The following is a 22,002-nucleotide window of genomic DNA, read 5'->3' as shown; positions in this document are numbered from 1 at the left end:
TAGTCTATCTTCTTTTGAAAAGTTTCTGTTCATGTCCATTGCCCACTTTTTGATAGGGTTGTTTGATTTTTGCTTGCTGATTTTCCTGAGTGCTATATGGATTCCAGTTATCAGCCCTTTATTAGATGTGTAACATGCAAATATTTTCTCCCAATTCTGTAGGTTGTCTGTCTGCTGTCATGATTGTTTCCTTGGCTGTGCAGAAGCTTTTTAATTTGATCAGGTCTCATTTATTTATTTTTGTTGCTGCTATGACTGTCTTTGGGGTCTTCTTCTTCATAAATTCTTTGCCTCAGCCAATGTCTATAAGAGTTTTTCCAACATTTTCTTCTACAATTCTTATAGTATCACACCTTAGGTTTAAGTCTGTCATCCACTGTGAGTTGATTTTTGTGAGAGGTGAAAGGTGCACATCCTGTTTGTCTTCTACATGTGGCTATCCAGTTTTCACAGCACCATTTATTGAATAAGGATTCTTTTCCCCAGCCTGTGTTTTTGTCTGCTTTGTCAAAGATTAGATGGCTATATGACGATGGTTTTCTATCTGGGTTCTCAGTTCTGTTCCATTGGTCTATGTCTCTGTTCTTGTGCCAGTAAAATGCTGTTTTAGTTACTACAGCCTTATAGTATAGCTTGATGTGTGTGTGGTAAACTGATGCCTCCCAATTTGTTCTTTTTGCTTAAGATTGTTTTTGCCATATGGGGTCTTCTCTGGTTCCATACGAAGCATAGAGTTATTTTTTCTAGATCTGTGAAAAATGATGTTGGTATTTGAATAGGGATTGCATTGAATCTGCAGATCACTTTGGGTAGTATATACATTTTAACAATGTTGATTCTGCCAACCCATGAGCATGGTATGGTTTTCCACCTGTATACGTCCTCTGCTATTTCCTTCCTCAGTGTTTCATAGTTCTCCCTGGAGAGGTCTTTTACCTCATTAGTTAAATATATTCCTAGGCATTTTACTTTCTTTGTTGCTATTGTGAAGGGTATTGAGTCTTTGATTTGGTTCTCAGTTTGACTGCTGTTGGCGTATAGGAATGCTACTGATTTTCTGTATGTTGATTTTGTAACCTGAGACTCTGCTGAATTTGTTTATCAATTCCAGTAGTCTCACAGCAGAATCTTTGGGGTTTTCTAGATATAAAATCATATCATCAGCAAAGAGTGTTAGTTTGATCTCTTCTGCCCCTATTTGGATGCCCTTGATTTCTTTCTCTTATCTGATTGCTCTGGCTAGGACTTCCAGCGCTATGTTGAATAGAAGCAGTGATAAAGGGTAACTTTGTCTGGTTCCAGTTCTAAGTGGGAATGCTCTCAATTCTTCCCCATTCAGTATAATGTTGGCTGTGGGTTTGTCATATATGGCTTGTATCATTTTTAGATAAGTCCCGTCTATGCCTATTTTGTTAAGCGTTCTTATCACAAAAGGGTGTTGAACTTTGTCAAGTGCTTTTTCTGCATTTATTGAGAGGATCACATGGTCTTTGTTTTGCTTCTTTTCATGTGGTGAATTACATTTATAGATTTGTATATGTGGAACTATCCCTGCATCTCTGGGATGAAGCCCACTTAGTATCTCAAACTTCTCCAGCATCCAGTGGACCACACCCTCTCCAATAAGATCTGAATCCCAGGCTGGGCATCTTTCAAATTTGTTTCAAATTTCTGTGTAGTTTCTATCTGACTGATACAGGATTGGAATTAGTAGCAGTCACAGGAGACAGATGCACAAAGATGGGATTTGGAGATTGGTTAGGTTGTGTCCTTGGGCTTAAATATGGCTCAAGCATGAATTCAGATGGTAATAATCTTGGTTATACAGAGGCATCACAGTTAATTAAGCTATCATCTATAGTTGATTAGGATGATGTGCCAACTGAAGCAAGGACCTTGGGAACCCTAGTGGCTACTGCGCTTAACTGTCAAGGCAGGAATGATGGCCATAAAGTCTGTTATATAAGATGGATTTTCTAAGTGCTCTTGTGCAGTTCCTGAAGAAAATAACATGTTCAGCCAGGCGCAGTGGCTCATGCCTATAATCCTAGCACTCTGGGAGGCCGAGGCGGGCGGATTGCTCCAGGTTGGGAGTTCAAAACCATCCTGAGCGAGACCCTGTCTCTACTAAAAATAGAAACAAATTAATTGACCAACTAAAAATAATATATATACAAAAAATTAGCCGGGCATGGTGGTGCATGCCTGTAGTCCCAGCCACTTGGGAGGCTGAGGCAGGAGGATCGCTTGAGCCCAGGAGTTTGAGGTTGCTGTGAGCTAGGCTGACGCCACGGCACTCACTCTAGCCAGGGCAACAAAAGTGAGACTCTGTCTCAAAAAAAAAAAAAAAAAAAAAAAAAAGAAAATAACATGTTCAGTTCCATTAACTCAGCTCAAGTCACAGAGAGCTTTCAAGATGGCCTAAAAAAAAAAAAAACCTCTTAATTGTTACAGCCACAGGTTGATTACTAAAAATCAAATGCAAAATCTAATTGTGCAAACTGTTGGATTACAAAATCAGCTGAATTCACAGTTTCATCAAGTTTCTGATGTGAAAATAAGAGCAATTACTGGGAAAGAAGGGGACCCTGAAATCTCAAATGAGAACGATCTGGTTGGACTAGAATGAAACTGACAATTTCAAACCAACAGTGGAAGTAACTCACTCTCCTATATCTAAGGAGAGTAGCTTTCCTTTGCTTGAAAATCCTGTGATGTCCTTATGTACAGCAGATGCTTTGCAGAAGGATGTTCATTCTCCTCAAAACCAACCACAACCAACCTTGTTACTGGACCCATAATTAGGATAAATCTCAGCATATTACAGGGAGACAGGTACACACAACTCAAGAGGAAATAGCTTACACATCAAAAAATTATCAGATTTTGCTAACATACAAAGACAGAAGCCTGAGGGATATATTGTGAAAATGGTTTCTAAGGATATTAGACTAAGGCAGTTAGAATTCACTGATACAGGGTGCACTTAATATGGATTCTGAACTTAATGTGTTAGCTTGTGCAGCTGAAGGTGTCTCTAATGGCTTACTTGGTTGCCGACTGAAACTTAAGACTTGACAATAACCAACATTTAATGAGGTTGAGATACTAGACTTTCACTGGCATTTTTTGGAAGCAGGAATTCAAAGCCTTAGGGAGATAAGAACACGAGTGGATTTATCCTCTACAACCTATACACCTATTACCCAACTACATTCCCTGAAAAAGCCCAGGAGACATTATTTTAGTGAGGGAAGTACTGTATCCTTGAAAAGCTCTGTGGTTGCTCTCCTTTGTAGGTCAGAGAACTAGGGAATGTCACCATTGAGGTAGGCTTCTTGATTTCACTGAGAATAATGGGATCCCAAAGTAGTAAAGGAGGCCAAGTGGCAGCACTTAACCCTAAAGGTGACAGCAGCAAGGACATACTGGTAATCAGAATGCTGTGGCCAACAGGAATCTTCGGCAGTGGCTAACTGATCATGATGATCCTAGGAATGAAATAGATGGGCAGTTTAATCTATGTAACAGAAAATGGCTAAATGTGGTGGCCAAAAAACAACCTAAGTCATCACAACAGCAGTCACAGACATTTGCCCAGTTTTTAGACGTAGTCAATTGACAGACCCAGAGCCCTCCTGATTGAGGATAGATGGGGTCCCCTTGAGGAAGGACTCTTATATTGCAAGTATAGACCATAAATCTTCCTCCCAATCTTCCCAAAGGAATGGCACCCATTTAATAGAGTTATGGTTCTCAACCAAAGGCAATTTTGGTCCCTAAATTTTAGAAATTTGACGGTATCTAGAGGAATTTTTGGTTGTCACAACTTGGAAGTGCTACTGACATCTAGTGGGTAGAGACCAGGGATGCCTAAACATCGTACAGTGCACAGACAGCCTCCACAATGAAGAATTATCTAGCTTTAAAAGGCCCTATGATTCTAGACCCTGCTACTACTCACTACTACCTTGCTCACTCATGTTTTAGCTACTGCCTCTTTACTGTTCACAAAACATCTATAGAACCCTCCTGCTCATAGCCTTTGCCTTTGTTTTACCATCTACCTGGAATGTTCTTTCAACCACATGGCTCACTTTCTCATTTCCTTTACTTAAATGTCACTGTTTAAAATTACAATAACCCTTTCCATCAAAGTACACTGTATCCCTTGGCTTTATCTTCCTCTATAGAAATGATCCATTTAAAATGTTCTATATTACTTGTTTAGCAGTTATTTCTCCCATGCCTGGAATATAAATTCCATAACAGCAGAGGTTATTTCAATTTTATTCATTATTGTACCTACAATGGTTCCTCATACATAATCACTCAAACAGATTTTTCATTTTGCTGAATGAAACCATTAATGTTGACTGAATAGGCATTAGGAATGTGGAGGAAAGAAGAATTTAAAATGACTCTGAGGTGGTTATCTACTATTTTTATCTGTCCAGTACCTTGCTCTGAAAATAGTCACTTCTCTTTGTCTGATATTTCAATTACATTTCCCTTTAAAATGTGGCAATTTTTTTCAATGTAATCAAATCTGCCATTCTTTTGAATTACAATTTCTTGTTTGTTTATGCTTGGAAAGGCATTCCCTCTTCCAAGATATTTACCTATATTTTCTCTGGGTACTTCAATAGTTTCATTTTCTTATATTTATATATCAAATCCCCTATGATTTGTTATTTGGAATGAGAAAAAGGTCTAACTTTATTATTTTTCCAAAAGGACCAGTAGACCATCCAAACACCATTTACTGAATAATCTATATACTCTATTCTTATACAGACACAAATCTGCATATTTATAACAATGTATCTGAGCATTCTCATACCAGTATCATATTCAGGATCCCATCAAACAAGATACCCTCTGCCCTACTCCCATCAAAATTGTGTTGCCTTTCACATATCTGTAACTCCCAATGAATAACCATAATTGTTTTCCCAAATTCTGCCCTCTCCACCATCAAAAAGAATAAAAAAGGAAAATCCCATTGGGATACTTACTAAAATATTAATTTTATGGAACGTAGATTTTTATAATATTGAGTTTTTCCCTTCAGGAATATGGTATACCATTCTATTTTTTTCAAGTGCTAGAGTTTTCATAAATTCTAAATTTTCATAAATTCTGTGAAAAATTATATAAAGAAGTTACTATTATATTGGAATTCAAGAACTTTTGAAACTCAATTTCAAGAAAACAAAAAGACTGAAAGAATAACTGCAGCAAAGATTTTGATTCTTAAATAATTTAAGTGTCACACAGAATGGAAGGCACAAAAAGAGTAATGTTCATTCCCACTTCCTGCATTAACTTCCAGGACTTCCATGACATTACCCTCGGCTCTTCTTCTTTCTCCTTTGCTTCTAGAAATGACTACCTAGTATATGCTAGGTATTTCATGTGCACTAACCCATGAAAACCTACTAACACAAAATTAGATAGACTTTATTTCCATTTTATCCATTAAAAAAAACAAAACCCTATTCCTGGTACAAGGGCCACAATTCTACTGTAGTAGTGGTTCCTACCCTGCTATCCTTTACCTTCTCCCCATATTCTATTTCGGAAGATCTGGAATAGACAGGGCCTAGGCATTTTTGTATTGTAAGGGAGGGGGAGGAATTCCCCTGGGGGTTCTGAAGCATATTACAACTAAAAACAACTAAACTGCCAGGCAAGGTGGCACTTGCCAGTAATCCCAGCCACTCAGGAGGCTGAGATGGGAGAATCTCTTGAACCCAGGACTTCTGAGCTATCATGTGTTTGCTGTCAACATGGTGACCTCCCGAGAGCAGGGGACCACCAGGTTGCCTAAGGAGGGGTGAACTAGCCCAGGTCAGAAACAGCAGGTCAAAACTCCTGTGCTGATCAGTAATGAGATCATGTCTGTGAATAACCACTGCACTCTCACCTAGACAACATAAAGGAAACTCTATCTATTAGGGTTTCCTTTATGTTAGGGTTTCCTAAACTAACATACGCTTTCTCTTAGGTCTTCTGATGCTATCTAATTTAGGGGCTTCAGTTCCCAACTACCTTTAAGATAGTCTTTACTTGGATGATTCAAACAAAAAGTGATACAGTGTCAAAGTGGGAAAAACTGTGAGAAATTTAGTATGCTTTTTTTTTCTCTTAAAAATAAAACATCACCGAAGGCATTACTCAGTGTCTCCTACAGAAGAGTAACATCTGAAATTACTTTTAGAATCAGTGCTAGAAAATGTTTCTTGGCAAATGTAGTAGTGTTTTCTCTGTTTGATAATGGGACATACTTTAACTAATCATACTCTCAATCAATCACATTAGAATTATCTGTATTTTCCTTTACCTTGGACCTTATTTCCATTATTCTTATCTATCCTCAAATTCCTCAAATTCATTGTGGAAAGATTTAAATTTGAACAAATATATACAAAGAAATCATATCCAACAAAATAAACTTTTTCCTTTTATGAATTCCTTCTTGGGAAGGAAACTTTTTTCCTTTTTATATGCTTTAAAAATTTTTTGAAATAAGCAAATCATTCAAGGTAGTGTATGCTTGTTAAAAAATACAGTATTACTTTTTAAAAATCTATAGCTAAATGTCCTTTTTTCTTTTTTTTTTTGAGACTGAGTCTTGCTTTGTTGCCCAGGCTAGAGTGAGTGCCGTGGCAACAGCCTAGCTCACAGCAACCTCAAACTCCTGGGCTCAAGCAATCCTGCTGCCTCAGCCTCCCAAGTAGCTGGGCCTACAGGCATGCGCCACCATGCCCAGCTAATTTTTTCTATATATATTACTTGGCCAATTAATTTCTTTCTATTTATAGTAGAGACGGGGTCTCACTCTTGCTCAGGATGGTTTCAAACTCCTGACCTCGAGCAATCCGCCCCCCTCGGCCTCCCAGGCCTCCCAGAGTGCTAGGATTACAGGCGTGAGCCACTGAGCCCGGCCTATAGCTAAATGTTAATAGCAATTTTATTCATAATCACCAAAAACTAGAAATAACACAAATGTCTTTCAACTGATGAATGAATAAACAAACTGCAATACATCCATACTATAAACTATTAGCAAGATGCATGCAACTACTCAGATGAATCTCAAATGCATAATACTAAATGAAAAAAGCCAAACTCAAAAGGCTACACACTGTGTGATATGATTTATACAATCTTCTGAAAAGGAAAAACTACAGAAGAGAAAACAGATCATGGGTTGCTAGGGGCCAGAAGTGGGGGGACAGCTGGCTATAAAGGGGCGTGAAGGAATTTGGGAGGTGATAAAAATGTACTGTGCCTTAATTAGGTTCTAGTTACATCACTGTATACATTTGTCATCAAACCTTATAGAACTGTACAATAAAAGGGTGAATTTTACTCTTTATAAGTAATACCTCAATACACCTTATTTCAAATATATTTTTCACATACTTTGAAGCCGTAATTTCTCTTCTAGGAAACGAGAACTACAGACAAAAATTACACATCATAGTTTGGTTTAACGTCCTTTTTTTAAATAACAGCTTATTGAGATATAATTCACATGCCATATATCTGATCAATTTAAAGTGCACAATTCAATAGTTTTTAGTACATTCACAGAATTGTGCAATCATTACCACAAATTTAAAACAGTTTCATCCATCCAAAAAGAAATCCTATACCCTTTGGCGATCATTCTTCTGTCCCAACATTCCCAACAGTTTAGCCCCATTTTTTTTTTTTTTTTAAGACAGAGCCTTGCTCTGTTGCCAGAACTAGAGTGCCATGGCATAAATCAGCACACAGCAACCTCAAACTCCTGGGCTCAAGCAGTCCTCCTGCCTCAGCCTCCCCAGTTGCTAGGACTACAGGCCTGCGCCACCACGCCCAGCAATTTTTCCTGCTTTCAGTTATCCAGCTAATTTCTTTCTATTTATAGTAGGGACAGAGTCTCGCTCTTGCTCAGGCTGGTCTCGAACTCCTGAGCCCAAGCAATCATCCCACCTTGACCTCCCAGAGTGCTAGGATTACAGGTGAGAGCCACCACGTCCGGCCTAGCCCCATTTTTAATAGGGAAAAAATTTTAAACCTAAGAAAGGAAGAAATTTTCCTATATTATGGTATATCCAAGCCACAGAATATTTAATCAGTCATTAAACTTACATTTACAAGTAGGTTTTTAATAAAAGAGGAAAAGTGCTTAGGATTCAAATTTAGGTTAAAAAACTCAGGAAATAAAATTGTACATATGATGTTAGTCATGTAAAAATATACCCATGTATAGAAATGCCCTGGAAAGAAATATGCTAAGTATAAGTAGTAGTTGTAGTTGTAGCTGAATAAAATATTACAATTTCTAAAAAGACATGGATTTAAGAAAACTGGCAAGTCAATCAGTATGCTGTATTATCAGAAATTATATAACAGAATGGTATGAAAAGCAAGTACTGTACACAGAAGAGAACAATTTGGAAAGGTTTCTAGGAGATGTGATTAAAAATACCTAGACCAGTGATATTCAACCAGGAGTAATTTTGTCCCCCAGAAGATCTCTGGCACTGTCTGAAGATATTTTTAGTTGCCACAACTAGGAGATAGTGCTACTGGCATCTTAGTTGATAGAGAGTAAGTATGCTAATAAAAATCTCACAATGCACAGGGCAATTCCCCACAACAGAGAATTACCTGATCCAAAATGTCAATAGTACCAAGGTTGAGAAACCCTGATCCAGACTCCACTGTCATTGTTAGGTAATAATCAACAATTTTTAAATCACTATAATGATCTAAAGCAGCAGTCCCTAACTTTTGGCACTAGGGACCAGTTTCATGGAAGACAATTTTTCCATGGACAGGGTTAGGGCATTGGGGTGGAGGAGGGGAATGGTTTCAAGATGATTCAAGGGCATTACATTTATTATTCAATTAAACCTCTCTGCTAATGACAATCTGTGTTTGCAGCCGCTCCCCAGAGCTAGCATCACCAACTCAGCTCCATCTCAGATCATCAGGCATTAGATTCTCAAAAGGAGCTCACAACCTAGATCCCTCACATGCACAGTTTACAGTAGGGTTCATTTCCTTATGAGAATCTAATGCTGCCACTGATCTAACAAGAGGCATCACTTAAGGGAAGTAGGCTATAAATACAGATGAGGCTTCCCTGGCTTGCTTGCAAGCCACTCACCTTCTCCTACTGTGGGGTGGGGGGAATGTTTGGGGACCACAGATCTAAAGTAAGGAAATAATAGCTTCTTCCTTCATCTCCATTACTATGTGTATCCTTTCCCCAGTCTTCTCATCTCAGTTAATGGTGCCACCAACTATCTAGGGTTTTTTTGTTTTTGTTTTTTTTAACTTTTTTTTTTTTTTTTTTTTTTTTTTTTTGAGACAGAGTCTCGCTTTGTTGCCTGGGCTAGAGTGCTGTGGCATCAGCCTCGCTCACAGTAACCTCCAACTCCTGGGCTCAAGAGATCCTGCTGCCTCAGCCTCCCAAGTGGCGCATGCCTGGGACTACAGGCATGCGCCACCATGCCTGGCTAATTTTATATCTATATTAGTTGGCCCAATTAATTTCTTTCTATTTATAGTAGAGACGGGGTCTCACTCTTGCTCAAGCTGATTTCGAACTCCTGACCTTGAGCAATCCGGCCCCCCTCAGCCTCCCAGAGTGCTAGGAACAAGCGTGAGCCACCATGCCCGGCCAACTATCTAGTTTTTCAAGGGGTCGGCAGTCTTCTTCATTTTCCTACACTCATAACAAACCCTATTTACTCTTTCTCCAAAATATATCCCAACCAATTCTCATCATGTCCACCCTATTCCCATGATTACTTTCACACAGGAATTATATCAATAGCCTCCTAATTGACCCTCTGTTTTCCCATCCTGCTCCCTGAAGTTCATCCCATGCACAGGAGCCAAGGGAATCTTTTAAAGAGATCATACTTAAAAACCACCAAAGGACTCAGAGAAATATATAATACTGTTTCTTCCCGTCCCAATCACTATCATATTATCCTACACTATATATTATTTTCTTCACTGCCTGAAATTATTTTATGTATTTCTTATTTATTTTCTATCTTTCTCCCCAATCACTAGCACAAACTTTGTCTTATTCATTACTATTTATCCAGCACTTGGAGCCATGCCTGACACATGTCCTAAATATTTGTTGAATGAACAAATCTCTCCTATACTAATAGTCTGTTTGCTCTACCCAGGCCAAAGAGTAACAATACATCTCTGCAGGAAGGGAACTGAATCTCCCAAAGTGAACTGACATTTCCAAAGTTAGTCAGCCAAGATACAAATTACAGGACATGAAGTAAGGTCCTTGGAAGGAGGGATGGGAATGAGTCCCCCCCACCCCCGTCTCAACCTGTTTCCAAGTTTCAAAGCAAAGATGCCTTCTACTTACCATGAAGACAGGCTGAAGGCTCCACAAGTAGATATTACCTATTTCTCCTAGAATAGCCACACATAAGAGCCCATTATATTATGTTTGTTCTATAATCTCATATTATACTAAGTTTTTAATAAAGTCTTGTTTTAAAATAACCACAGACTGGTGTCAGCTGTGCTGGGTTGACTTAGGCAGATTCTGTCACCATGCAGGCTGCAGAGCAGCCTGTAGTCCTAGCAACTGGGGAGGCTGAGGCAGGAGGACTGCTTGAACCCAGGAGTTTGAGGTTGCTGTGAGCTAGGCTGACGCCATGGCACTCACTCTATCCTAGGCAACAAAGCAAGACTCTGTCTCAAAAAAAAAAAAAAAGAAAGAAAGAAAAGCAAAATGCAAGGACCCACACTTTCCAATTTCAAACCTACTACAACAAATCTACAGTAATCAAAACAGTGTGGTGCTGGCAAAAGGACACACATATAGACCCAGAAATAAGAATTCAGAAATAAACCTTCACATATGTGGTCATTATGTTCTGAATGTCTGTGTCCCCCCCAAAATTTATATGTTTAAGTCATAACCTTCAATGTAATGGTATCTGGAGATGGGGCCTTGAGGAGGTAATCAGAGTTAAATGAGGTCATGAGGGTGGAGCTCTCATGATGGGATTAATGCCCACTCTTTCTCCCCTCATACACTAAGAAGTCATGTGGGCCAGTGCGGTGACTCACAGCTATAATCCTAGCATTCTGGGAGGCCAAGGCAGGTGGATTGCTCAAGGTCAGGAGTTCGAAACCAGCCTGAGCAAGTGCGAGACCCTGTCTCTATTTCTAAAGATAGAAAGAAATTAATTGGCCAACTAAAAATATATAGAAAAAAATAGCCAGGCATGGTGGCACATGCCTGTAGTCCCAGCTACTTGGGAGGCTGAGTCAGAACGATTGCTTGAGCCTAGGAGTTTGAGATTGCTGTGAGCTAAGCTGACGCCTCAGCACTCACTCTAGCCTGGGCAACAAAATGAGACTGTCTCAAAAAAAAGAAAAGAAAAAAAAGAAGTCATGTGCGCAAACAACAAGATGGTGGCTGCCTACAAACTAAGAGAACAGGCTTCAAATAAAACCTACCTTACAGACATCTTTATCTTGAACTTCCCAGCCTCTAGAACTGTAAAAAACAAATTTCTGTCATTTAAGCCACCTAGTCCATGGTATTTTGTTATGGCAGCCTAAACTGAATAACACAATGGTCAACTGGCTTTCAACAAGGATTCCAAGATCATTTAATAGGCTCTTCAACAAAAGGTGCTGGGAAAACTGAATATCCACACACTAAAGAATGAAATGGAACATTACCTTACACCATAAGCAAAGATTAACTCAAATGGATTAAAGACCCAAATTAAAGAGATAAACTCTAAAACTCTTAGAAGAAAACATAGGAGAAAATCTACAAGACCTTGGATTTGGCAATAGTTTCTTAAAATTGACACCAAAAGCATAAGCTACAAAAGAATAACAAATTTGACTTCATTAAAATTTAAAACTTTTGTGCATCAAAGGACGTTACTATAAGACTGAAAACACAACCCACAGAACAGCAAAAAATATTTGCAAATCATGTATCTGATAAGAGTTTAATATCCAGAATATATAAAGAATTTCTGCAATTCAAAAACAAATAGACAAGAAACATAATTAAAAATGGACATAGGCCGGGCACGGTGGTTCACGCCTGTAATCCTAGCACTCTGGGAGGCCGAGGCGTTGCTCAAGGTCAGGAGTTCGAAACCAGCCTGAGCAAGAGCAAGACCCCGTCTCTACTATCAATAGGAAGAAATTAATTGGCCAACTAATATATATAGAAAAAATTAGCCGGGCATGGTGGCACATGCCTATAGTCCCATCTACTCGGGAGGCTGAGGCAGGAGGATTGCTTGAGCCCAGGAGTTTGAGGTTGCTGTGAACTAGGCTGACGCCACGGCACTCGCGGTAGCCTGGGCAACAAAGTGAGACTCTGTCTCAAAAAAAAAAAAAAAAAAATGGACAAAGGGCCAGGGCTGGTGGCTCACACCTAAAATCCTAGCACTTTGAGAAGTCAAGGCAGGAGGACTGCTTAAGGCCAGGAGTTTGAGATCAGCCTGGACAATATACCAAGACTCCACCTCTACAAAAAGTAAGAAAAGTTAGCCAGGCATGGTGGTACACACCTACAGTCCCAGCTATTTGGGAGGCTGAGGCTGGAGGATCACTTGATCACAGGAGTCCAAGGTTGCAGTGAGCTGTGATAGCACCATGCATGTTGGTATGGGCAACAGATCCAGACCCTCTCTCAAAAAAAAAAAAAAAAAAAATGTACAAAGGATTAAGACATTTTTCCAAAGATATACAAAAAGCCAAAACGCACATGAAAGCTCAACATCATTAACCACTAGAAAAATGCGAATGTCTTTGTCTACTAGTGAGATGTTTAAAATAAAAAATGCACACCCAAACCACAATAAAATACCACTTCACACATACTAGGATGGTTATTACCAATAAAACAGAAAATAACAAGCATTGAAGAAGATATAGAAAAACTGGAGTGGCTGGGCATGGTGCCTTATGCCTCAGGGAAGCTGAGGCAGGAGGATCACTTGAGCTCAGGAGTTTGAGGTTGCTGTAAGCTAGGCTGACACCATGGCACTCTGGCCTGGACAATAGAGCAAGACTGTCTTAAAAAAAAAAAAAAAAAAGAAAAAAGAAAACTAAGGAAAGAAAGACGGAGGGTGGCAGGGAAAAAAACTGGAGCTCTCAAGCATTCGCTGGGAAATGAAAAATGGTACAGCTGCTGTGGAAAACAGTTGGGTGGTTCATCAAAAAGATAAACATAGAGTTCTCATATAATTCAGCAATTCCACTCCTAGGTATATACCCATCTTAGTCCATTTAGTGTTGCTGTAACAATACCCGAGGCTGTGTAATTTATAAAGAAAAGTTTATTTGGCTCACAATTCTGGTGGCTAGAACACCCAAGAGCATGGCATCAAAATCTCGTGAGGGCCATGTGCTACATTACAACATGGAGAAACATGGGCCGGGGGCTCACGCCTATAATCCCAGCACTCTGGGAGGCAGAGGAGGGAGAATCTCTTCAGGTCAGGAGTTCGAGACCAGCCTAAGCAAGAGCAAGACCCAGTCTCTACTAGAAATAGAAAAAATTAGCTGGGCATTGTGGCATGTGCCAATAGTCCCAGCTACTTGGGAGGCTGAGGCAGGAGGATTGCTTGGGCCCAGCAGTGTGTGATTGCTGTGAGCTAGGCTGACGCCACAGTACTCTAGCCAGGACAACAGAGTGAGACTCTGTCTCGCAAAAAAAGAAAAAAGAAAAACAAAACAAAACACGAAGAAGCAGAAAGGTGAGGTACATGTGTGCAAAAAGGCAAACAAGAGAAGGAACTTCACTCTCATTCATAAGAACCTGCTCTCACAGAATCTAACCCTTTCCCTGGAGAGGTTAAGAACTCACTCTTGGGAGACAGCATTAATCTATTCATGAGGGAAATGCCCCCATGATCCAAACATCTCCACAAGTCTCTATCTCCCAACACTGCCATACTGAGAATCAAATTTTGATGTGAGTTTTGGAAGGGACACTTTCGAATCACAGCAATACCCAAATAAATAGAAAGCAGGGACTCAAACTGATACTTATATGCCAATGTTTATAGCAGCATTATTCACAATAACCAAAAGGTGTCCACTGATGGATGAATGGATAAACAAAATGAGGTACAAGCACAATGGAATACTGTTCAGCCATAAAAAGGACTGGGAAGTTCTGATACATGCTACAACTGGGTAAACATTGAAAACATTATGCTAAGCAAAATAAGTCAGACACCAAAGGACAAATGTTATATGATTCCACTTATATCTAGAATAGGCAACTTCACAGAATATGCAGTTTTTGTCTTTCTATGCCTGGCTTATTTCACTTTATGTGATATACATTTGAACAAATTTTTTAAAATTTAAGATAATTGTTCAAATATAAAATAATTTTTTTAGGCCGGGCGCGGTGGCTCACGCCTGTAATCCTAGCTCTCTGGGAGGCCGAGGCGGGCGGATTGCTCCAGGTCAGGAGTTCGAAACCAGCCTGAGCAAGAGCGAGACCCCGTCTCTACTATAAATAGAAAGAAATTAATTGGCCAACTAATATATATACAAAAAAAAATTAGCCGGGCATGGTGGCGCATGCCTGTAGTCCCAGCTACTTGGGAGGCTGAGGCAGGAGGATTGCTTGAGCCAGGAGTTTGAGGTTGCTGTGAGCTAGGCTGACGCCACGGCACTCACTCTAGCCTGGGCAACAAAGTGAGACTCTGTCTCAAAAAAAAATAATAATAATAATAATTATTTTAAAAGATCCAGGTGTCAACCTTAAAGACCCTGTTGAGGATTGAACTGTGGTCCACAAAAGATATATCAACCCAGAACAACAGAATGTGACTTTATTTGGAGTAAAGTTCTTTACAGATGTAATTAATGTAAGGAGGTTGAAATGAGATCATCCTGGGTTAGGATGAGCCCTAATCCAATGAAGAGTGTCCTTAGAAAAGACAGAAAACACAGATACACAGAGAAAAGAAAGCCAAGTGAAGACAAGAGGCAAAAACTAGAGTAACACTATCACACCTGGGGACACGAGGGTTGAAGAGACAACGAAGGAAAGAAAGCATGGCCCTGCTGACATCTTGATTTTGGACTTTTAGCCTCCAGACTGTGAAACAATAAATTTCTGTAGTTTTAAACTACCAAGTTTATGTCAATTTGTTATGATAAACCTAGGAAACTAATACAGATTCTGGTACACAGAAGTGGTATGCTGATATAACAAATATCTAAAAATGTAAAGGTGCCTTTGAAATTGGATAACAGGCCAGAATAGTTTTGAGAGGCATAATAAAAAAAAGTATAGATTGCCTTGAAGACATGGTTGGTAGAAATACGAATGGCAAAGGCGATTCCAATAAGGGTTCAGAAGGATATGATGAGCAAATAAGACAAAGCTTCAACAGTCTCAGAAAATACACTTACAGGACCACAAATAGAATATACATCATGAATGCTCATCGGAACGTTCTGGTACATACCAACATTCTGGTTAAGGATCCTTCTGTTGATGTTTCAGGAAAAAAATGAAGAATATGTGACTTGGAACTGGAAGAAAGGTGATCCTTCTCATAATGGCAGAAAACTTGGCTGAATTGTTTTCTACTGTTGGGTAGAAAACAGAAGTTGGAAGCAATGAACTTGGATATTTAGCCTGGGAGATTTCCAACCAAAGTTTTAAGGTACACCTTGGTTTCTCCTTGCTGTTTACAGTAAAACGTAAGGGGACACAGAAAATCGAGAAAGGAACTTTTAAAAGGAAACAACTCTTGATTAACTGGGAGGTTCTTAGATTATCCAGGTTGCAAAGGATACTAAAATTAGGAAATTCAGTATTAGAAAAGTGTGTTCAAGAAAGCAGGCTAAAAGGCTGGGCATGGTGGCTCACGACTGTAATCCTAGCACTCTAGGAGGCCAAGGTGGGAGGATGGATCAAGGTCAGGAGGAGTTTTAGACCAGCCTGAACAAGAGTAAGACCTGTCTCTACTAAAAACAGAAAGAAATTAATTGGCCAACTAAAAATATATAGAAAAAATAAGCCAAGCATGGTGGCACATGCCTGTAGTCCTAGCTACTTGGGAAACTAAGGCAGAAGGATTGCTTGAGCCCAGGACTTTGAGGCTGCTGTGAGTTAGCCTGATGCCATGGCACCCTAGTCCAAGCAATGGAGTGAGACTCTGTCTCAAAAAAAAAAAAAAAAAAAAATCTTTTACAATCTTAAAAAAATCCATAATACCCCAAAAATATCTTTAAAGTGTATGTGTATGTATGTGTGTATAATGCTGGCCTTCATACATGGGCACTAGGATATGAACTTGGTTCTCTCTATACCAGAGATGATAGATGGATATAGTGCTGGTCCACCCACATACTCAGTTCCCCCATGTTGACAAATTGAGAGACTGGCATTTAAGTATAGTCTGAATATAATTATCCCAACTGCCTACAAGCATGAAAATCATCAGACAAGACCTTACAGAATTTAAGGTTGTTAACCCAATGGTCTTAAAATGCAGTCACTCTCCCATCTAACCATAATCCACAACAATCAGAAGAACCCAAAATCTGGACCCACAGGAGATAACTTAGTGGAATAAAGGATAGTATAGACTTACAGAAGCCCCCAAAATTACAAAGCACAGAGCTTGGCACCCAAGCCACAGAGCCCCTGCTATAACAGGTAAACTTATTAAAAATCAGTAAGTCTTTTGAGTTCCTATTATGTGGAGGTCACAGTTGTTGGGAGTTGCAGAAATCAACAAAATGTATCCTACCTTAAAGGAGTACATAATCTAGCAGAAGAGCCAATATATATTATCTTAAATGTCCATAAGAACCATAGCACAATTCTCAGTATATTGCTTATCAAATAGCATAAGTGATCAACTTTTTTGACTTATGATTATAAAGGTCAAAGGCAATAAGCATCATAAATACAATACCATGTCATGAATACAATTTCAAATTAAATAACCTAAAGTTATTATCTAGGTCTATGTGGATAGTATGTTTTAACTGCCTCCAGGCAAAGAGTCAAATTATTTAAAAAGAAATTGTACAACACAGTCCCCACAAATGTGCTTGAAGCACACATATGGAATCCACATGGAGTCTGGCACACACACACAAAAAGTGGGTAAAAAAGGTACTTGTACCATTTAAGACAATCCTACTGAACATTCCAACCAAATATCAGAACAAAATAATTATGGATCTAAAAGATACTGAATGTAATCCTCATCCACAATGAAACAGGTAATACAATGGGAAAACCTATACAAGTGCTACATATGTTACATTTTGTTAAAAACCAAGTTGACTGCTTACCAGTGTGACACCTTTTAATTGTACAACAGAAAGGTCTATTTAAAATCTAGTTGAATTTGTTGCCAAAATGCACAGATGTTTTCTAAAATGTTCTAGAACAGCCTATCTTAGCAGGACACAGATGTTTTCTAGAACATCCTATCTTAGCAGGACCCAGATGATTTCTAGAACATTCTAGCATATCCTATGTTATAATGACAGCATTAGTAGAAACTAAATGCAGACATCTCCCTAAATTAAGATTATACATCTAAAGTAATTTACCCTATATATATTTATTGGTTGACCACGTGCCATATGCCTTCACTCAAGCAAAAGAAGGGTCCAGTTTAAAACAGATCAAAACTTGAAGAACAATTTAAAATTTCAAAACACATGCACTCCATAGCCAATATGCATGCTAAAGTAACTATTTAGACATACCACAATACAGCTTAACTTGCTCTATGACTAATTATTATACGAGAATCCTACATTTTGTAAGACTATATACATTAATTTTTTTTTTTTGAGACAGAGTCTCGCTTTGTTGCCTAGGCTAGAGTGAGTGCCATGGTGTCAGCCTAGCTCACAGCAACCTCAATCTCCTGGCTCAAGCAATCCTTCTGCCCCAGCCTCCCAAGTAGCTGGGACTACAGGCATGCGCCACCATGCCCGGCTAATATATATATATATATATATATATATATATATATATATATATATATATATATTAGTTGGCCAATTAATTTCTTTCTATTTATAGTAGGACGGGGTCTCGCTCTTGCTCAGGCTGGTTTCGAACTCCTGACCTAGAGCAATCCGCCCGCCTCGGCCTCCCAGAGAGCTAGGATTACAAGCGTGAGCCACTACGCCCGGCCTATATACATTAAATTTTAATTGCTCAAAATACAATGAAATGCATTAAAATAAGGTGAATGATAAATGGACACAGGGATAGACAGATAAATACATGATAAAATGAGTACAGCACAATGTTAATGGCAGAATCTAGGTGGTTGGGTATATGGAAGCTCTCTGTAAGATTGTTTGTTTTTTAAGACAGTGTCTTACTCTATTGCCCTGGGTAGAGTGCAGTGGGGTCATCACAGCTCACTGCAGCCTCAAACTCCTGGGCTCAAGCCATCCTCCTGCCTCAGCCTCTACAGCAGCTAAGACTATAGGCACGTGCCACCATGTACGACTAATGTTCCTATTCTTAGGGGAGACGAGGTCTCACTCTTGCTTAGGCTGGTCTTGAATTCCTAAGCTCAAGCCATCTTCCAGCCTCATCCTCCCAGAGCACTAGGACTACAGATGTGAGCCATGGAGCCCGGCCTGCCTTTGTAAGTTTTTAATGTTGTTGGATAGTTGAAAATATTTTCTTAATAAATTGTTGGAAAAAATAATATCTGACACCCGTTTGGTTATTTACATTTTAAGCTTTGAAGTACAGAAACATAGATTAAAGAAACTCCTATGTGGCATCCAACACAGGCACTACAGTTGGGACAAACCAGGATTTAAATCCTACCTCAATCTCTTAACTAGCCACCTGATCTTACTCAAGCCCTCTACACCTACATTTCCTCATCTGCAAACTGGCTTTCCAGAGAGTTACTATGAGGTTAATTTTTTTCACATCAAGCACTATGCACAGTGCTAAGCACACAAGCAGCACTCAAAATGTTAGCTGTAGCATCATTAGGAGGCTGATAATTTTATGCTAAATTGAAAAGGCGTTCCCAATAAAGTAGGAATTTTTTACCCCAATGGTCTCACACAATTGATCATTTGAGACCATTTCCAAAACGAAGATTCCTGAAAGAAAACTTACTGCTTATCACGCTAAGGGGACCAGAAGTAAAATAAAAGTCTGAAAAATATCAATAGTACAGTATTGTTCGCCATCTGAAAAAAAAAATCATTCAGAATTAAATTTAAAAGTTTCAAGACAAACTTTAAAAGGTATTCAACAACTCCTCCTGGCTTCACCTCTGCAGGTTGATTAGTACATTATGACAAAACTTGTCACACTCTTCCACATCCCTAATTGAGAGTAAAGAGGCTAGACTAGAACACGACATTGATAGTAGCCAAAATCTTTCTCCTAAATGAAGACATGCCAACGATCCCACTTCTTCACAGGTAAGAGCACGACCTCCACTTTGGTCTTGATAACGGTTAGGGGGAAGGGAAGGGAGGCAGGAAAATGAATTCTCCACAGTGTTACCAAAGAACCCTCCAGGTTATTTCTCATGAGACCCCTCCACGACTTATTCCCGCCACCACCACCCCCACCTGACCTCTCTCCAGTTAAACTTCCAGACTCTGATTTACTAAAGATGCACTTAAGAATCTGACACCTCCCTCACCGGGGCCCACATGACCCACCCCTGGTGCTGGCCCGGGAGGAGGGAAGGCAAACAACACCCCCCTGCCCCTCCCCCCAACCAGCAGCAAATCTTTGTCCCACCTGCAGAAAGACCACTCGCCAGCGCGCTCCAGACCCAGGGCTGCCTCAGACCTGCCCACAACCGGGCCTCGGCGACCCCTGCACGAGCCAGAGCATGGCCCCTTCCCGGCCCCGGCCCCAGCCCCTGCCCCGGGCCGCGCCCCGCCCCCCGCCGCCCGAGTTCTGCCTCACCTCACCTACCCTCTTTCGGGGGCCGGACTCCACCTCTCTCTCCGCCATGTTGGGCCCCGCTCGGAACCGCTGCGGCTCCTGGCGCGGTGGCGGCGGTACCTCTCGGGCCCCCGGCCCCCGCCCACACTGCAGGCACGGCCGCCTCGCGGCAGCTCCCCCAAACCCGGCCGGGCCTTGAGCTGAGAGTGGGGAGGGGGCGGATACTGCGCGCCGGGCCGCAGGTCCGGAGAGCCCACCAGTGCGCGCGTGGGCGGTAGGGCCTGCCCGAGAAAAAGGGGGGCCGGGACTCGGGGGGTTAATGGCCTCCAAGGGGCCCCGTGAGTAGGATTATTTTCTCTCAGAGAAATTCCTCCGCCTGCGGTTTCTTAAAGGGATCACCAAACCAGCCCCTTGCGCGCGCCCCTGGTGCGCAGGCGCACCTTAAGTCCCTCCTTCCTTTCCCACCAAGCCCCCGGTCCTGAGCGTGCGCGGTAAGTGGCCCAGGGTAGGCCAAATCCTGCAAGTCTCTTTGCTGCCAGCAGCTGCTCCCACTACTCAACTATGGCCGCTCCCTTAAAGGGACCATGACGCAGTGATGGAGGAGCAATGAAAGAAATTAGTGAAAAGACAACCTGGAGAATTGGGTGAAATGTCAGTGAGGGGTCCACATCACCATCTTACACCTGACTACAGAGATACCTTTGAAAAGGGACAGTGGTGGTGAGCTGAAGTTCTCAGTAGACCTCTGAACATGAAGAATCCCAACCAATGAGGGAACAAGACAGTCATCTTAAGGAAAACCAACTTTCCTGCCTTTCGACCGCTTGATCAGAAGCAAAGGGCGTAGAATATCAAGGGCCAACTCCTATAACCTAACCTCAAAATCAAATCCTTTCATGATTATGAAGACTGAAGCAACAGCTAGAGATTATTTCCTCAGTAGTAATTTGTCCTTAGAATATCAAAATGGGAAAGGATCTTAGAGAACCATTTACTCCAATGTTCCCAATGGTAAAATTGCAGCTTGATCATGGAAAGCAATTTACTCCAAAGTGCTTAGTGGCCAGTGTGGAACTAGAATCAAGATTTTGAGTCACAGTCCTCCAGGATTTTCAATGCACCAACCTATCTTCAAGGCAAGAGAAAAATTCGTTTTAATCTGGTATCCCTAGAAGATTAAAAATGAAAATTCCATGATAGTTCAAGAATATTGCAATTCTCCTGTGAAGATTTGATGATTTGCAGATGATGTCTGTGACCTCATTCACCTCCATTGAAGAAGCTTGAGAATCTGACTTACAAGATGAGCATCTTACTATCTAAGCAGAAAACCAGAAAGTAGATTTCGGTCTGTCGTGCCCTGAAACCTAAATTGGGTCCTAAGAAGAAGATGGCTGAGAAGAATGAGGGCTTCATTCATTCCTCTTCTGTTCATTCTAGTCTCCCAAGCCTCGGGTGGAGAAAAATTGCCTTAATGGAGTTTATAATGATAGCTTAGGGATAATGGGGAGACATGTAGTAAGAAATACAAAGAAGTTGCCTCCTGAAGGTCATTCCCCATGACAAGACATATTCAAACAGGAATGAGCAACTCCTAAAATCACAGGATGATAAGATGTAACTTCTGTGTGTCACTTGATAGCTGTTTTGAAACTCAGAATTTTCCTAATCTATGACATTTTGCTGAAAACTGTGAAATTGCTGGAAGTTTCCATGCTGGTCCTTCCTTATGCTTATTATCATTCATTTCACTCCTGGATAGGACAGAGGAGAAAAGGACAAAGAAAGATAGTCATTTCAGCCAGAATTTTTAAAACATGTTCTCTTTAGTCCTATGTCCAGGACAAGAAAGAAATAAAAGAGGAGCCAAGAAAAGATAGTTTTAGGCCGGGCGAGGTGGCTCACGCCTGTAATCCTAGCACTCTGGGAGGCCGAGGCGGGCGGATTGCTCAAGGTCAGGAGTTCAAAACCAGCCTGAGTGAGACCCCGTCTCTACTAAAAATAGAAAGAAACTAATTGACCAACTAAAAAAA

The 22,002-nt window shown here is 40.5% G+C and overlaps 1 protein-coding gene across 6 annotated transcripts in view; it reads right to left on the bottom strand.

The window, feature by feature from the left end:
* The window catches only part of ZMYM4 (zinc finger MYM-type containing 4), a 158,924-nt gene extending 138,430 nt beyond the window's left edge, over positions 1-20,494 (bottom strand). For 2 of the 6 annotated variants that reach the window (XM_012765248.2, XM_075996470.1), the window contains exon 1: positions 20,000-20,493. In XM_012765248.2, coding sequence (XP_012620702.1) covers positions 20,000-20,038 — 39 coding nt within the window. In that variant the 5' untranslated portion in view covers positions 20,039-20,493. Of the gene's footprint in view, positions 1-19,999 lie in introns of all 6 variants that reach the window. The other 4 variants (XM_075996460.1, XM_012765250.2, XM_012765259.3 and 1 more) reach the window with 4 other exon arrangements.
* Positions 20,495-22,002: the final 1,508 nt, after the last annotated feature.

Source organism: Microcebus murinus, chromosome 2 (genome assembly GCF_040939455.1).
Source record: "Microcebus murinus isolate Inina chromosome 2, M.murinus_Inina_mat1.0, whole genome shotgun sequence".
NCBI classification, from domain to species: domain Eukaryota; kingdom Metazoa; phylum Chordata; class Mammalia; order Primates; family Cheirogaleidae; genus Microcebus; species Microcebus murinus.
This window is presented reverse-complemented; position numbering and strand designations above follow the sequence as displayed.